We start from the raw sequence: 19089 nt of genomic DNA on the forward strand, positions 1-19089 counted from the left end.
AACTTTTTAAAAGGAAAATTTTGTAATTATTTTAAATATCGAAACAAAAAAAAAAACCCAAATACAAATCGATTTTAGAAACAAATTTTTGCGTTGTTACCCAGGCCTAATGATAACCTCTAGAAGAGGTTATATAGAGCTTTGGGGTTGGATGTCATTAGTATGCTGATGATATCCAGTTATATCTTTTTCACAACTTATGACAAAAAGGCTTTGATAGTTCTGAATTGTTGTCTCAATGCAATGAAAGACTGGATGAAGGTGAACAGATTGAGACTTAATCCAAACAAGACAGAAGTGCTGGTAGTCAGCAGGAAAACCATGCTAGGATTGGGATCATGGTATGTTCTGGATGGGGTTGCATTCCCTCAGAAAGATTTGGTTAATCACTTTGGAGATGCTCTTGGACTCCGCACTGCTCTTGGAAATCCATGTTGCTATGCTGACCAGGAGTGCTTTTGCCCAGCTTTAGCTGGTACACTGGTTGCACTCTTTCCTGAGACAGGTAGATCTGGCCACTGTAGTTCATGCATTAGTTATCTAGATTAGATTACTGCAATGTGCTATACATGGGTTTGCCCTTCAGAAATGTTCAGAAGCTGGAACTCTTACAAATTACAGCATCTAGACTTGTGTCAGGTGAGCACTTTAAAGGCCATATAACACTCCTCTTGCAAGAACTGCACTGGTTTCTAGTTTGCTTCCAAGCTGAAGTCAAGGTGCTGGTGTTGACCTATAAACAACTTAGGGCCATGATAGCCAAAAGACCACCTCTCAAATGAACCTGTGAGAAAATTGAGATCTTTGGAGGAGGGCTTTTTGTGTGTCTCAGTATCTTGTGATGTTGGATTGGTGGGTACACATAACAGGTTTTTCTCTGTACCAACATCTTGAATGTGGAACTCTACCTAAGCAAATTAGACTGGCCCAATTTCTTTTTAAGCTTCTGGCAGACAACAAAAAGTACTCTTCTGTATTTTTTTATTGTTTCAGTTGTTTTTTATTGGTTCATCACCTTGGGAGTCTTTGTGCGCTTGGAGGTAATACAGAAATAATGTAAATAAATAATATTTTCTACTGTGCAGAAAAATAAATGTCAGGGAAAGGACATTTCCCCCCAAAGCTTCAGTTTTCTGTATGCTAGGAAAAGGATATATCTGTTTGTGCAGATACACAAATTCAGTGACAAGTCTCCTACTTGCATTCAAACTTTCCAAAAATGTAGATGCCCATTCCATTTTTAAAGAAAAGAGCTTCTAAGCTTGACTAGCTATTTGCTCTTTCTCCTTGGCTGGAAACGCTGTACTCGCAGCAATTTATATTATTTGTTTTGACTTTTTAAAAATCTGTAGCTGATGGGGATGCAAGTAGGAAATTTAGTTGAATAGTTGCCCAGTGATAAAGAATGTGGCCCTTATTTGTGGAGATGTCAGTGCAGTAGTGAGTATTTGAAGCAAGCAGCTTGACCAGTCATTTGAACAGGGCCTATTGAGCTTTCTTAGTGCAGGGGCAGCAAATGAAGGTGTCCTGATGGGTCACTTCTGTGATTTACTTGTGTTGTGTTTCTATTGAAACACTGGCGGCCTTTTGTTTGAGTGCGTAAATAAGCTTCTTTCAGACACCAGTAGCAATTTAAAGCCTCTGCTTTCTCTGGATAGAAAGCAAGAACAGGAATGACATTTTCCATCCATATATAGTCCTTTAAAGACAATAAATGTTGCTTTCTTTAAAAGAAAAGAGAAAGCAACACACTGAAGGTTAATATAAATCTTGTTACACAGAAGACGTGAGAAACATTCTAAGTGAGTTCATCAAACTTGAGAGTATGAATGAGTTTACTTCGTCTTTATGAGTGATACAACTGAGCAATTACCCCAGTCTGCATATGTCACTAGACAGGACTTCTCTGCACCTTTCAGATCTATTCTTGTAATCCAGTCTATTGTGTGCCATAAGCAGAGAACAGGTGTACTAAAACAAGATTCCTGCAGAGCGGGTAATGACAGGTAACTCAAGCAACTTATGTTACTTTGATTCTTAAAATGCCAAAATAAGAAAAATTACATCTATTACTGAGAAGAAAGTGTTTGCAGTGTAGAATGTGCAATATATTGGTGACAGCCCATTGTTTTGGAATTTTCTACAGCTGCTTCATTGCCTATGTACATAATGGTTTACAACAGGGATGAATTGGAGCCAGAAGGGCTGCAGTACTCCCTTTTTTGCTCTTCCAGAGAACTGCAGCACACCATAACAGCTGCCATTTTGGGCAACTGGAGTGATGTCACAGCATCCTTGTTGCCTTTCAGATCTCTAAAGGTACATTTTTGGGGGAGGGATCCTCACCAATCTTCTAAAGCTCCAAAATGCAGGGAACATTGGGGAGTCTGTGTGGGTCCAAAGGAGTCAGTGAATCTGTAGAGATCACCTATGGTCGACGTGATTTCCAATCTTGCTTTATAAAATGGGCTGATCCTACTCCTGAGCATGCATAAGAGTCAATAAAAGGAGAGAAGGAAAATGGGAGTCAAAGAAATTGAGAGAGAGAGAGAGAGAGAGACAATTTTCACAGGAAGATAGAATTGGTAACAATATAATATTAGCTACCAGCAGTGTGTAGCACTTTAAAGTCTAAAAATATATGTGTCATATGTTTTGTGGACTAGAAGTATCTTCATCCTGATCTATTAAGTGTCAGCATTACCTTGCATAAAGAGCATAAGGAGAAACTGTAAAGAGGAAAGACCACATTTTAATACTTTATAAAGAGAAGCAACATAAGTTTCATAGCTACCTCAAAATTGGGGTTGGGAGTAAAGAAGAGAGAAGAATCAATGCAAAATCAAGACTTCAGGTTTGTTGTTTGGAAGCTTGGCTTAAGTTTCTCTTTATGTTGTCAACTGTGAGTGGGCAAGTGGGAAGGAAGGGGATGAGACAAGGGAGTGCAAGGAGGAAAAGCATGTGCAAGTGTTCCCTGGCTGATGGGACAAAGGACATGCCTGGGCAAGGATGGGACAGAAGGCTTGCATGTGCATTTCCTCACACATGTAGTTACCCCCTTCCTGCTCAACAGTGAGTGTGTGAGGAAACGCCTGTGTAGCCAAGGCCAGCCCTAAGTCTGTGTTTTGAGTTCAATACATTTTGGGGGAAGGTAGACCTAGAGATATGTATGGTTTCCCCATCTTTGCAGGGCTCCTGCATTCCTACCCCCTGTGAAAGTAGAGGGGTAATTCTAATTTTGATTTTCCTCTTTAGTATGTAGTGTAACATTTACATACTTCTTGCATACACTGCAGAATTATACATCCTGTTCTATATATTTCATACCTTGCAAAAATATATGCTCCATTGTATAATCCCACTTTGTATGACAGAGCCCAGCCCAGATTTTATAGGGATTATGCTGGGAAGGTTGGAAGTATTAATCAGTTGACTTTGTGGGCAACCTTCAGTTGACAAGTCTTCATGCTTAGCCAATCTAATGGCAGACACAGACCATTATTAGGGTTATATTCAAAGCCTTGCAAGATTGGTACAAGATGCCAGAAATTGTTCTCTGTTGGCATAACAGTGAGGTGGTAGAGTAGTTCTTTGGAGAACAGGAAGACCTCTTATCTTGATTTAAGATATTTTAAAATGTTAACTAAGAGATGCACTGAGAGAAATGCAATTCTGCCCAATTCTGTCTATGGCTAAGCGATCAGGATTGGTCTGTTCATATGTAGATAATTCCTTGCTTAATTCCATCAAATCAGAGAGCTGGATAGCATTTTGCAGAGTTTGCAAAATAGAATGTCTATCAATTCCATTCTTCTCCTACTAGCCACATCACATAACATCTCGACCAACTATGTTTACTGAAATTTGAAGGCAATTTCAAATCCTAGTTAAGAACAAATAATTGTTACATTAACAATGATTGTGATACTAGCTTGTCATGATTAAGACCTGTAGGGAAATGTGTACAACAAAGAGAAATGAGCATACAATGATTACATTGTAATGGAAAACATGTGGCCCAGGGAATATTGGGTTTATCTTGTTTGCATTAGAATACTTCTGCAAACAGTGATATAAAATATTGAACACGTATTTGAATGGCATTATGTGTGTGTGTTTGCCTGTTTGGTGGTTTCTACCCTTTCCCTTCCTTCCCTTTCTGTTTTTTCTCTAAGGAGGCTATACAGGACAGTAACATATAGGTGTGCAGAAGCTACTCCAGCCTTGTAATATCAGCTATAACTTTGCTGAGAACTTCAGCCTCAGAAATTCCTTTAATCTGTGCCATCCTGTTTCATACAGTCCCATCTCATAGTTGTCCTTTCTCTACAGTGCTCTATGCCCCGGTCTCTGTGGCTGGGCTGTTCCAGCCTGGCGGACAGCATGCCCTCGCTGCGATGCCTCTATAACCCAGGGACTGGCTCACTCACAGCTTTCCAGGTACTCTCTCACTCTGTCTGGCTCTCTTGAGTGTGTCTGCTGCTTGTGTTCTTGCTTGGTTTCATTAATTCTTACTCTATTATTATTATTATTATTATTATTATTAGTCGTAGTAATAGTAGTAGTAATCTTAATTTATTTGTTTCATGTGTGCATCCTTCATGCCATTCAAACTATAAGCTATCATCTTCATCTTACACAGATCCAGCTATGACTACTAATGCAAAAATATCAAATAGAATGAGATAGTTTCTTGCTTAAGCCAATCAGAATGCTTGGCCAAAACTAAGTTACCGGCTAATTTGATGTACTTATGATTTGGATGTACTTAGAGTAGCGGGTCGTGCTTCAATATTTTATTTTATAGGGAAAATGCATTTGATTATTAAATTGAGGATAGCAATACCATAACATTTAAGTGTTATCCTTTTCTACCTAGCCAAATATAGAATGGTAATACAGTGGAAGAAAGTAGGGAACAGGCTGATCAATTAAGTATAATATAGCCACATGTGATGTTGATTTAATTTTCCTCTGGTTCATTCTGATACGCTACAAATAAATAGGAACAGACTTTTGTATTTTTGTGGTCTGAGGCTCAAGGAGTCAGAGGTACTATTCTGAAAACAGAGGTTAGAAAATTTATTTTGTGGTGTCATTAAAATGTTCAGCAAGTAGCTAATAAAGAAAAAGGCACTTCATATTACATTTTAAGATCTGTGCAGTCATCTGTCCAGAGAAGGGAATTCTACAGATAGAATAATAGAGTTGGAAAAGTCCACAAGGACCATCCAGTCCAAACCCCTACCATGCCATACACAGTCAAAGCATTCCCTACAGATGGCTCTCCAGCCTCTATTTAAAAACCTCAAGAAAAGGAGACTTCACAACACAGTAGGTTAGGTTTGTCAGGAAGCATATGGTTCTTACAAAGAACTGTCCATCCAGAAGATCCATGTTAGAAAAAACTGAGTGTGAAACATTTGATGATTGTCATTTTAATTGTTTAATTTTTGTTTTTGAGGGGATGTTCAATGTGACACAGCAACAAAAAACCATTGGCCTTTGAAAAAAAAATCTACCAGTTTCCTCACTTTATTTGCTAAAACTTTTTTTCTTGGGCCTTTTCATTATTTAATTAAATGTAGAGAAATTATATCATGGTTGACTTTCCACAATTCAAAACTGCCTTTTTGAAACACTAAATTAGGTGTACTTGTGAAATAGTACCTATTTATTGACTGACATAAAGAGGATGTACCAGACGTTGAAAGTAGATAGTTGAAAAGACCTACAAGGCTAAATGCAGACTTTCATAAAAAAGAGGTGTGTGCAATGTGTTGCTCCAGAAAAATGAATAATTCTTTAGAATTTACCAGCACCTGGGAAAATCTATGGGTAGGTAATTCAACATATTCTGAAGGATCATGAATCATTGTGACTGTCAGCTGGATAAGTCCATAGGTTTGTGGCCAAGAAGCTATGATTTGACTTAATTTTCACTCTGGCTTCTTGCCTTGACTGATATGAAAATAGTGCTGATGCATCATAGATCATTCTGCAGTGGCTCTTCTTGTTGTGCGCTGTTTCACATTGATGTTTCTGTAAGGGACCCTTTCAGTAATCCAAGCATCTGGCACAATTTTAGTGGATAGAATAAAAAGAATATTGTACGTTTTCACGTTGAAGAAGGCAAAAAAATCAATTTGTTATATAATTGTTTCCTTCATAATTTAGAAAGGTGATGTGAATTTACTTCCTTTACTTTCATAAAAAAAGTCTTCACAAACTGAATTCAATCACACCCTAAAACTGTCCCTTTCTGAATGTTGCATACAAATTTTTAAAAACAAAACGCACATACTATCTTCTAACTATTTAGCTATCTGGAAGAAGTGCAAAGATAAACCACTCAGCTAAAAGCCAACAACTTAAAATAGTTCTCTCACTTTAAGATGCAGACTTCCATATAGCTCTTTGAGGTTAATTCAGAAGATTTTGTTGTTCATTCGTTCAGTAGTTTCCGACTCTTCGTGAGTTCATGGACCAGTCCACGCCAGAGCTCCCTATCTGCCGTCACCACCCCCAGATCCTTCAAGGTCAATCCAGTCACTTCAAGGATACCATCCATCCATCTTGCCCTTGGACGAGTCCTCTTCCTTTTCCCTTCCATTTTCCCCAGCATAATTGTCTTCTCTAAGCTTTCCTTTCTTCTTATGATGTAGCTGAAGTACTTCATCTTGGCCTCTACTATTCTTCCCTCTAGGGCTGGGCAACCACGGAAAAATTTGTTTCTAAAATCGATTCTTTATTAGGGTGCGCCAGCGTTTCGAAATTCTTAAGACTTTTTGAGATTTCAAAAGTTCGGTATTTACGAAATTTCGTAAATAATAACGAATCGATTCGTTAATGGCGGACGTGATTGCGCAATATGCTAAAAAAACCTCCAAACGGGACAGGGGGAACTTCTGAAGCTTCCCTCTCCCTCTGTTGTTGACTGTTGGTGTGATAAAACAAACAACAACGATATTATATTATATTATATTATATTATATATTATTATATAATATTATTATATAATATTATTATATAATATTATTATATTACATTATTGTATATTATATTAAATTATTATATATTATTATTATTATTATTATTATTTAGATTTTTATTGAATTTTATAAAGTACAACGAAAGTGGGGGAATAATATAAGAAGATAGAAAAGTAGGAATATGCCCCGCCCAACCCCCCGTGAAGGAAAAAAGAGGAAAAAAAAAAGTCCACAAAAATCCCTAAAGAAGAGGAAAAAAGAAAGAGAAAAAAGAGAAAAAAAGGGAGAAAAAAGGGACTCCCTTCTGATTCTGCTCCGACAATGTCCTTGGTATTATTCCAAAAATAATGAGAACCCCACAAAAAAAAAGAGAAAGGGGTTCTCCCTCCCATCGTCCCTATAACCTCATGTTCAGTATGTAGATTTCTCTATGTATTCTTCCACTATTGACCAATTCGTCTCTTTAATTACGTTGCCTGTGTTCTTTTTCAAAAGAAAAGTCAGTATGTCCATGTCTTTTATTTCATTTATTTTATGTGTCCAGTGGAGTCTTCCTGGAATATCTTTCTGTTTCCACATCTTCGCGAAGACAATTCTTGCAGCTGTTGTTAAATATATAAACAAGATATCCTCATTAGAATCCAATTTTATCTCATCGTCTACAATTCCCAGCAAATAATATTCTGCTTTTCTTGGGAAGTTCTTTTTAAATACTTTTTGCATTTCTTCATGTATAGTTTTCCAGTATTTTTGAGTTTCTTTGCAGCTCCACCATAGGTGAAAAAAGGTCCCTTCATGTTCATCACATTTCCAACAATTTTTTGATACATTCTTATACATACAATTTAATTTTACTGGTGTCATATACCACCTATGGAACATCTTTAACCAATTTTCCTTTAAATCCATCGCATAAGTGTATTTTAATTTTTTCTTCCAAATAATTTCCCAGTCACACATCGCAATAGGTCTTTTAAAATTTTCCGCCCATTTAACCATGCATCCTTTAATTAGTGCGGTCTCTGTTGACCATTCTAATAGTTTCTCATATAGTTTGGTTATGCATTTCGTGTCTGTCTTTAAAAAATTATCCCAGAATTATTATATATTATATTATATATTATTATATAATATTATTATAATATTATTATAATATTATATTATTATTGTATATTATATTATATATTATAATATATTATACATATTATATTATATTATATATTTTTATATTATTATTATAACAACAAAAATAGCTAGAAGCACTTAATTCAGTGTATCTACTTCTAGTATCAAGAACTAAAGTCGGTAGCAAATTGCTGTGCCAAAAACATAATTTAGCAAATAATCCAGATTATCCTGGTATATAATCTGGGATAAGAGCAGTTCAAGCAAACTGCTTCAGAATCACAGGGTTAGAAAACATTGGGTGGAAGCAAGGAAAAGTGTTTTCAAAAAACTGTCCCAAGCCCACAGCATGCCCAAAAGCAGAAGATTAAGTCAGAATGAAATGTCCATCCAAAAACAATCCGATGGAAGAATCCAGTCTTTAAACCACTTTGAAACGGCTTGTCTCAACCCAGCTAAAAGTCTTCCTTGGCCAGCAGCTTAAAACTATTCTAATATAATATATTATAATATAATATAATAATATAATATAATATAATATAATATAATTATTATTAAGAATGGATGGACACCTGTCAGGGGTGCTTTAATATACAATTATATTAATATAATACAATATACAATAATAATATAATAATATAATATATAATGACATAATATAATATAATATACAATAATAATATATTATAATAATATAATATTATATTATTATAGTATATTATTATTGTATATTATATTATATTATTATTATATTATATTACATTATATTACATTAAACCGTTTCAAACCGGTTTAAAGACTGGATTCTTACTTCGGATTGTTTTTGGATGTTTCCTTCTGACTTAATCTTCTGCTTTTGGACATGCTGTGGTCTTGGGACATATTATATAGATATGATATATTATAATATAATATATACAATTATAATATAATATAATAATAAAAGAATATAATAATATACAATTATAACATATAATATAATATAATATAATGATATAATATACAATAATAATATAATATAATAATAATATAGTAATATAATATATAATAACATAATATAATATACAATAATATATTATAATTAAATTAAATTATAATATATTATAATTAAACTGTTCCTCCTAATCCTCCTCCTCCTCCTGATTCTTCTCCTCCAGCTGGCTGCAGGATTCTGAGTTATGTGGCTGTGTGGAAAGTTGGGTTATGTGAGACCACACTGCCATATAATCAAGTTTAAAGCAAAAGCACGTATTGGGGGATTTTCTGCTTTGAGATTCTGAGTTATATGGCTGTGTGGAAAGGTGGGTTATGTGAGACCACACTGCCATATAATCCAGTTTAAAGCACATATTGGGGGATTTTCTGCTTTGAGATTCTATGGCTGTGTGGAAAAGTGGGTTATGTGAGACCACACTGCCATATAATCCAGTTTAAAGCACGTATTGCAGGATTTTCTGCTTTGAGATTCTGAGTTATATGGCAGTGTGGAAAGGTGGGTTATGTGAGACCACATTCCTGATAGTTCAGCTGATCGGCTGATCAGTAAACCTATTCATGAATTTCCTGCTGTTATATTAAGACTCTTACCCATGCTGTGACAGTAATCTCCCCCCCCCCCCCCACCGTTTAAAAAGTTTGAAGACCCCTGATATATAGTAATAAATAATAGTTTGAAGCTGCTGGCCAGGAAGACAGCATGAGGAAAGAGGAGGGAAGCAGCAGAGCAAAGGTGGCTGGCAGGAGGGGAGAGACTGGAAGTGGGGCAAATGCGGCGCTTGCTAGCTTGCTACCGGGGAGGGAAGAGAAACGGAGAGATTGTAAAACTTGCACCAGACATACGAAATAATTACAAAATAATTACGAAAATTGGAAAAATTGTTTCGATTCTTAATTACTCCTCACACTATTCCAAAATGGCTCAATATCGGATCGTAAGCTAATTTAAATACAAATTAATAACGAATTACGAAATTAATGAATGAAACCGCCCAGCCCTACTTCCCTCCAATGAGCAGTCAAGCTTTATTTCCTGATGTATGGACTGGTTGGATCTTCTCGTGGTCCAAGGCACTCTCAGAACTTTCCTCTAGCACCACAGTTCAAAAGCATCTATCTTCCTTCGCTCAGCCTTCCCTATGGTCCAGCTCTCACATCCATAGAAGATTTACAGTGCTGATATTGCCTCCTAACATAGAGTGTATGGGCTCTCATCAGCCCAGGCAAAGAGTCAGACTCCCAATGTGGTTGAAATTGAGTGGGGTAGAAATTTTTTTTAAATTTATTCAGTTTCTGAATTGAATAATATTCTTACTTATTGAATCATACAACTCCCTTGTTGCAGCAGCTCCACTGGCTGCCAGTTTGTTCCTGAGCACAATTTAGAGTACTGGCTATGGTCTATAATCCCTATATGGCTCAGATCCAGTTTATTTGGAAAATTGTATCTCCTTCTATAAGCCAGCCCTCCATATGTTTTGGAGGATATGAGAGAGGGCTTTCACAATGACCAACCCTGAGCTGTGGAACTCTTTTCCAAGGGAGGCCAGAGTGGCCCCCTCCTTGTTGTCCTATGAACAGAAGTGGATTAGGCAATACTGCAATTGTTTAGTTAAATTGTTTTTAACAGCCTTTTTGTTTATTTAAAAAAAATCAAATTGTTTTAATAATTGAATTTTATTTTAATATTTACCTTTTGCATGTTTTTTTAATGTATTGCTTTTATAGTTGGTAGCTGTTTTGGGTCCCAATCCTAGGAAAAAGGGAAGTAATACTACTACGCTACTACTACTAATAATAATAATAATAATTTGGATTTGCCAAATTGGCATTACAGAGCCATGCTTCTAGATCAGTGATCCCCAAAGTGTGTGTTACCGCCCCCTGGTGGGTGCTGCTGTGATGGGGAGGCGGGGCGGTAATAGCCACAGGTGCATTTGGGGGTGATGAATAACTGTAAGGGGGCGGTGAAAGCATAAAAGAAAGAAGAGAAGATTTAGAAAAAATGATTTCCAGGGGGAATGCCAAATATGTTTGGGAACCACAGTTTTAGATGTTTGAATGTGTGGAGTGATAACTTTGTGGGTATGAATGCTTCTGACTGATTGGCTTAATTTATCCTTTAAATGGAATCACTAGTGGCATTTGCATTTGTCTGGAATTTCCATGTTTTGAACATTTTATGTTAATCTAATGAAAGGAGAAGACACAGTTGATGAATTTTAGTTACATCAGATGCTAGTAGCTTCTACCCTGCCTTCTGAAACATGTTACTTCTTGCTGCTGTGAGTCCCTTGCTGAAATAATCTTCCTTGAAAAACAAAGATAGTTTGAACTATGTGTTAGGATGATGCACCAAAACTGGTTAAATTTGGTTTAAATCAAATTAATTTAATACATTTTAAATAATTGTTTCTTTGGTTATTCAGTTTTAAATATTTTGGTCACAATTTAAATTGCTAATGAGAAAGGTTCTGTTTACTCATTACATTTTAGTAGAAAGTTGGTAAATATAATCTTAATATATGTCCAGGGATGTAGGCTTCATTAGAAGGTAGGTAAATATTGAGCAATTATTCACAATTGTTCTCAAATTAATTTTCCATTAATCAAAATTGGAAGCCATTGCATTTATAACCAGACTCTTCCTCTGTGTTTTCTTTCTTGTAATGTATATTAAGTGTTTACAATCCATTATTTTTTTCATATTTGTTATCAGATTTTAGTTAGAATTAGAGAAGATTCTGTCTCTGTATCTTGAACCTGCTCTATTGCTATTCCATCTTTTCCTTGTATTTTCATTCTACCAAGTGCTCCACTTTCAAAAATTGGATGTTCATCTTTTAATGGTTCTTCCTTGAATGAAACTTTTGTACTTTCATCTCTTTTATACAGTCCTTCACCATATTGTTTCGGTCATCTTTTTTATTTCTACTTGGTCATGTAATGTGTCGCCCTGATTTTCCTTTCATTTCCCAGATCTTGTGAAAGAGGTCTCTTGTTCCTCTTTTTTGTTGCCATCTTCTATTTCTCTGCATTGATTAGTAGTTCTCCTGTTTCCTGCACACAAGTCATTGGATCAGTATTCTGACTCTTATTTCTGTCAGATTTTACTTTAGTTTCTCATTTTGTCCGTTACTGCCTTAAGAATTTTATATGTCATTCATTGAGACTTCTCTTTTTTTTTTTTTTTTTGACTCTAGATAGTATATTTTTGCTTCCTCCATGACAATGTCCCTGGCTTCAATTCGGAGTTCTTTTGGCTTCTGCTCAAAAAGCTTATTACTGCAAATCTATTTTTTTACATTATCTTTAAATTCTATGTATAAGTGAAATCCATATAACAGTGTCCACTCTGGGTTGTTGTAGGTTTTTTCGGGCTATATGGCCATGTTCTAGAGGCATTATCTCCTGATGTTTTGCCTGCATCTGTGGCAAGCATCCTCAGACGTAGTGAGGTCACTACGTCTGAGGATGCTTGCCATAGATGCAGACAGAACGTCAGGAGAGAATGCCTCTAGAACATGGCCATATAGCCCAAGAAAACCTACAACAACCCAGTGATTCTGGCCATGAAAGCCTTCGACAATACAGTGTCCACTCTGGCTCTGCTCCAATGGTTTTGATGAGTTACTTACAGCTTATTTGCAGTGAGGTTATATAGCTAAATCTTAATTTAGAGGGCTGGAAGCTAAAGCCCATGGCTTCAGCTTCCGCTTTAGCTAGTGGTTGGCTTGTCCCCATTTATACATGTAGTTAGGTGGCTCCCAAATGTTTACAAGACAGCAGAGGTGAGATCTTTGATTGACAAGTTAGAAGTACATTCGATCATTCTCTCTGCCAGTCTCTGGTTCATGCTGTTAAAAATGTCAGGCTCTCCAAGTTTGAATGGCAGCCTGAGGGCCTCCAAAGCTTTTTGTTTTCTGAGATGGAAACACAAATTGGATATGTGCCTGAGTGCGCCATCCTGGGCTGTAATTTCATCTTTTAGCTAAGAACCACAAGGTACACGAACAAAGCACCCTGTAAACAATAATACTCGAGAAAAAAATAAACAAGGTCGTGTTTCTGGGACGTTGATCCACTGGTGTCCTGACCTCTATCACGTTGAACATCTCCTCTCTGATTGTTGCTCCCTCTGGCATTTCAATGAGAGGGAGAGCTGACATAGGGAATTTACTAAGATTTAAAGTTGCAGTGGTGTTGCTTATTCCTTGTATTGGCAATGAAATATTGAACTGCCATGGTGTGTGACACTGGGTTTTAAGTAATGGTCCCCATTTCAAAAGAGATTACATACTGTAAGATTCTCTTCTCTCTTGCCATCTTGCACAAAATAAAACAGCTCCCTCAAACTCTCACAGATAAAACTAAAAGTAGCAACTATGAAGGGCAGAAATGAAACAAAATCAGCAGTTTAGTAAACACGTCTAATATACTTTGGTGTATAAAAATTAGCCTTGCAAGAGTTTATAGAGCAAAATGAATGAGTGTATTTCTCATATACTTGAGAAGAGTGTGCTCTGTTCTTTAAAAAATAATAAAAAGGGGGTTCATATGTTGTATTTTTAACCTCTTAAAATACTAGTCAGATATGAATTATATGAAAAATATGTCTAGGCATCGAATCTATCACTATCATGAAAAAAATTGAAGTCCGTCCTTCCTCCTCCCCCCCCCCCCCCATACTCTTTTTATATGACAATTTAATGATTTAATAAACTTCATGGTTATGTTTTAATGCATACTCTGGTATATTGCAGGAAACATCTAATTACAATGTACTCATCACCTCTATCTTTACCATGAATCATTTTTTAAAATTTCATTGACTTTCGATATATTTGTGACCAAGATTTCTTCATTATTTGCTGTTCCATTGTGAGGAAGTATTTTGTATAATTTGCTCTCACGTAAGATATTGTGCTCAAAGTTAGATGAATTCCTTGGGAGCAGGAAGAGAGTGTAATTGTTTCGGACTACTGTGATGCTCCAAAGCACATAACATAGCGTAGCATAAAAAAAATACAGGTTATATCTTGGTGTTCAATGATTTTGTATTTTTTAGCCTGCAATACATTCTGCATTTAGCATGACTTTGTAGGGCATCTTACATGTTTCTCACGCTCTTCTAATTGTTTTTAAAATTCTAGTTACTGTTAGAAAAACTCTCCATCTCACATAACATGTTACATTGGCAGGTATAATTATATATGTTAATTAATATAAATGTAGAGCATAGGCAATGACTTTTCTCATAGTATAACCAGCCTACTCTGAATGAGGTTGCACTCTGTCTGAAAAATCTGGTTCATCATTTTGGGGTCCCCTTAGACCAGTGCTGCTCCTGGAAAACCAGGTACTGTCATGGCCAGGAGTATCTTTGTCCAGTCTCAGCTGGTGTGCTAAATGCAACCTTTATGGGTGAAGGCAGATCTGGCCACAGTGCTTCATCCCTTGATTTTCACTAGATTAGACTACTGTAAGATGCTCTACATGGGACTCCACTTCAAAATAAATAAATAAATTGAAAGCCATAGTTTATACAAAATGGAGCGTCCAGACTGGTGTCAACTGTATATATTAGAGACTGTATAACACCAATACGGGAAGAACTACACTGGCTTCTAATTTGCTTCTGAACTCAAGTCAAGCTGTTGATGTCGACCTACAATGCCCTAAACAACTTGGTGACAGGATATCTGAAAGCCGCCTCTTCCCATATGATCCTGCCAGAAATCTCAGATCTTCAGAAGAGCCCTGTTGCATGTCTGAACACCTCAAGCTAGGTTGGTGGGTACAAGTAATAGAGATTTATCTGTAGCATGTTAGAAGCTTCTATTGGGCTTCTAACATGTGGAACAACATGAATGCCATGTTGTTCCACATGGCATTCAGTGTTTAATATTGTTGATTTAATTATTTCAAAACTGTATTCTATGATTATTTCTAGATTTCTTGTAGGATTTTTAAAACACTTTAATCTTTTTATTGTTTTCTTTTAAGTTGTTAATTGCCTTGGGAGCCCTTATGGTCTGGGAAGTGATACACAAATACTTTAAATAAACAAACTAACAAACAAACAAATGTTAAGCTTATGATAATTGCTAGTGTTATCTGATATGCTTTGATCTTCTTCAGAAGTTCTATTCTGAGATCTTGCTGGTAATGGACTCCGATCAAGTTATAAAAAAGAACCTCCTTGGATCCACCAAGAATGGACTTTACTCCTTTCCTTGTTAAATTTCAGAAACATATGCACACCTAATGACATGTTTAGTGCCAACCAGATCGGATAAGAATTTAAAGCTAGCTCCAAGTTCCTTGTGAACATCTGCTTAGAGGTATTGGAGAGCCCCACAATACACTAATTAAATTACTCTTTTTCTGGAGATGCAGATTGCACTAATTGAATTAGAACCAACTATTGTGCATATCTGTGTGTGTGTGCATGACATTAGCGAAATCAAAACTCTGAGAGTGAAGAGACACTGGGAGGGATCGTGTGTACTATGCTGCTACCTCATGGTCATTTGTGGTACTGTGTGATAGGCAGCAACAGAATATCTCATAGTTTAATCAGAAACAAGGCTAATGACAAGCACAGGTGCTTAAGCTATAGATTTAAGTAGTGAGGAAATTTTAGTGAGTAAACCACCTTACTGCCATTACTGATAAACCTTTGCATTTAAAAGCAGCCTTTTAGATGTTCTGGATTTTCATTTCTTTCACGATATAGTACACATGCTTCCTTTTTAATAGAACTAGCTGAACCCTTTATGTTTACCCTATTACTGACTTTTCAAAAAACTATTGGTTTTGTTATAGAAATAGCTGAATAAAAGTATGAGTTTACTTTAAATAATTTAGTAATTGCAATTTAAATTTGGAAATGACTGATTTCATTAATGCTGTTTCTTAGGGTAATGATTTTGAAGACGAAATTGCTCAAGAACATTATAGAGGTTTCACAATAATTAAACCCACAATAGTTCACAAGAGTTAAATTTTGTATTTTGAAATATGCCACAGGTTGAACATCCCTTGTCCAGAATTCTGAAATGCTCCCAAATCTAGAACATTTGAAGCTACACCATATGTGTACCTATTCTGTATTTGGCCATGTCATTTTCCCTGCATCTGTTGCATTCCTCTTTCCAAATGTGAGGAAGCCTGAAGGATGTGGATAGGAGTTTAGTGTGTCCTCTGCTGCTGCCCTATGTCTTTTGTGTATAGATATCTGTACTGTATTCCAAAACCTGAAAAGCTCCTGTGGTCCTAAGCATTTTGGATAAAAGAGAAAACCTATAGAACAGTGTACTCTAATTGTGTGCAATGTAAGCATATGTAAAATATTTACAAACATACAGCTCTTCTGTTTGTTTTCTGCTTGGTTAGGATCTGAAAATTTGAAATTTATTTAGATAATCGCATTAGAAACTATCTTTACTTAGATATTCTTTTAGGAAAATGTTTTACTGGATAATGTATGTAATGAGACAATTCAGGAGTAGAATACTATATAGACTTTCAATTATTTTATTTTCTTTATAGTTCAGGCTTATACACAACTATACAATGTAGCAAGAAAAACAGGATATAAGTTCCATAAATAAATAACTTGAGAACAAGTTTTCCTGAGCTCAGTGGGGTTGTCTTTCTAGCAAGGCCTGCCTTGGGCTGCAGTACATTTCAGTGTATAGGGAGGAAATTGCACAGTTGAATACTCACTTTAATTGGGATGTCAGATGTTCTTTGCTATTTGCAAGAATCTCAAGAGCCATCAGTCATAGGCAGTAATAAAAGACCTATACTTAGAATTAAAGGACTTCTTATGTTGTCTGAATGTGTTCTGACCTGAGGATCTGCACCCAGACACCCTTTGGTGTAACAGAATTTTTCTTCCCTCCTCCCAACAGCATTCCCTACAGCATTTCTTGAAAATTGTCTGTGAAGAACTTCCTTTCCCTCCAAAATTGGTTTTAATGGAACACAGGGAGCTATAAGTAAACATAGAAGCACCATCTCTCCAGTTCTACTGACAGGGATTGTTTCCTCGGGACCCTCTTGGATCCTGCCCTAGGAGTTTATTTTCAATCTGAGAACTGAATTGATTTCACAGTCCTTTTACACACAACTTCACGTCTGATTAGCTTATGCTCTCTGTTTCCATTGTCAAATTTATATGGGAAAATACATTTTGTTGTTGCCCCTTTTTAGATGGCTAGAGGTCATAAAAATTTCTGGATCTGTTAAGCACCCAAAGATTTATCACTATGGTCCTCTCATTCCAACTGGTTTTATAATGTCTTTGTCTTCATCCAATATCTGTCCCTTTCCTCAGTTTTCACATAAGAAATGGAAATGTTAGGAAAGATAGTAGAGGTTCTTTCCAACATCTATATTGCTTTGTACCTGGAATTTTGTATAGAAGAGTATTCAGTTATATGATTCCCCTACTTGTAGTCTGAAATGGTATAGACTAGTCCAGTGGTTCTCAACCTTTAGAACTCCAGGTATTTTAGACTTCAGTATCCAGAAATCCCAGCCATCTTACCAGCTGTTAGGATTTGTGGGAGTTGAAGTCCAAAACACCTGGAGGCCCAAAGGTTGGGAACCACTATACTAGTCCTATGTTTCTCAGCTCATCAAGCAATAGGCTTTGTGCATATATATGGTATAAAATCTGTCTAGCTTAAGAAGACATTGTATCAAGATGTGCTATCTATATGCTGCCAGAGCATTGTTTGCAAATGTTTAGAGAGTTTTCAGAATATGGTGGCTGTCATTTTATTGTGCATTTTCAAAAACATTGAACTTTTAGGTTTCTCATCTTTGTAAGACTGATAGATGGTATATAACTCCACATAAACTAGGAAACTAGGAAAAAACACTAATTCAAAATGTTGGAAATGTGGAGAAATTGAAGGAACATATTACCATCTGTGGTGGACATGCAATAAAGCAACAGACTACTGGAAGAAGATCCAAAAAGCGCTACAAGAAATGCTTGGAATAGATATTCCTAGGAAACCAGAAACTTTCCTACTCGGAATACATAACCTAAAAATTGACAAAAACAAAGACAAAATACTATTCTTATTAACAACGGCAGCCAGAATCTCATACGCAAAACACTGGGAAAAAGAAGATCCCCAGAAGAAGAGGAATGGCTGATAAAAATTTTAGACATAAGAAATATGGATAAATTGACATATCTATTATGTAAAAAGAAGGGCACGCCAAAGGTAGAGACAGACTGGAAACAAGTAACAACATATTTAATAAAAGAAAAAAAATGAAAATAATTACTTAAAAGGAGAAAGGTGGATAATACTGAAAGAAGGAGAAAAAAAGAAGAAAGAAGAAAGGAAAAGGAAAGAACCTCAGAAGATACTGGGAGTTCAAAAAATCTACATTTCTACCTGCCTTGAATTCCTTACTGTTTCCTGTTCTTTTTTCACACTTTCCAACTCAAATCTATATAGATTCTTATAATATATTTCTTAGTCATCATCTCTTTAACTTCACTACTATTTACTGTTTACTTGTTCCCCTCCCCTTCCACGAGACTGGACACACCCCTACCCCCATCCATTCTATAACTTTACTTTTAATTATTCAGTGTCTAACTCTATCTCTATATTATTTATCCAAAGCTACTGACTTTTCTGTATCTATCTTTTTATTATAATAATGTATCATGTTTTTAATTCAAATAAAGATATATATATATATATATATATATATATGACTGATTGATAACTGGCAAATAGAGGAAGAAACCATGGAGTCAGTGACAGACTTTATATTTCTAGGCGCAAAAATTACTGCAGGTACAGACTGCAGCCAGGAAATCAGAAGACATTTACTTCTTGAGAGGAGAACAATGGCCAATCATAATAAAATAGTGAACAGTAGAGACATCAAACTGACAATGAAGATTCGGATAGTTAAAGCAATGGTATTCCACCTA

At 36.0% G+C, this 19089-nt stretch overlaps 1 protein-coding gene across 7 annotated transcripts in view; it reads left to right on the forward strand.

The window, feature by feature from the left end:
* Positions 1-19089, forward strand: part of BTRC (beta-transducin repeat containing E3 ubiquitin protein ligase) — a 139716-nt gene that overhangs the window by 26207 nt on the left and 94420 nt on the right. For 4 of the 7 annotated variants that reach the window (XM_060768269.2, XM_060768267.2, XM_060768268.2 and 1 more), the window contains one exon: positions 4333-4440. The exons of the other annotated variants lie outside the window; for them this stretch is intronic. In XM_060768269.2, coding sequence (XP_060624252.1) covers positions 4333-4440 — 108 coding nt within the window. The remainder of the gene's footprint in view (positions 1-4332; positions 4441-19089) is intronic. 7 annotated transcript variants of the gene reach the window in all.

Source organism: Anolis sagrei, chromosome 3 (assembly GCF_037176765.1).
Source record: "Anolis sagrei isolate rAnoSag1 chromosome 3, rAnoSag1.mat, whole genome shotgun sequence".
In the NCBI taxonomy this organism is placed as follows: Eukaryota; Metazoa; Chordata; class Lepidosauria; order Squamata; family Dactyloidae; genus Anolis; species Anolis sagrei.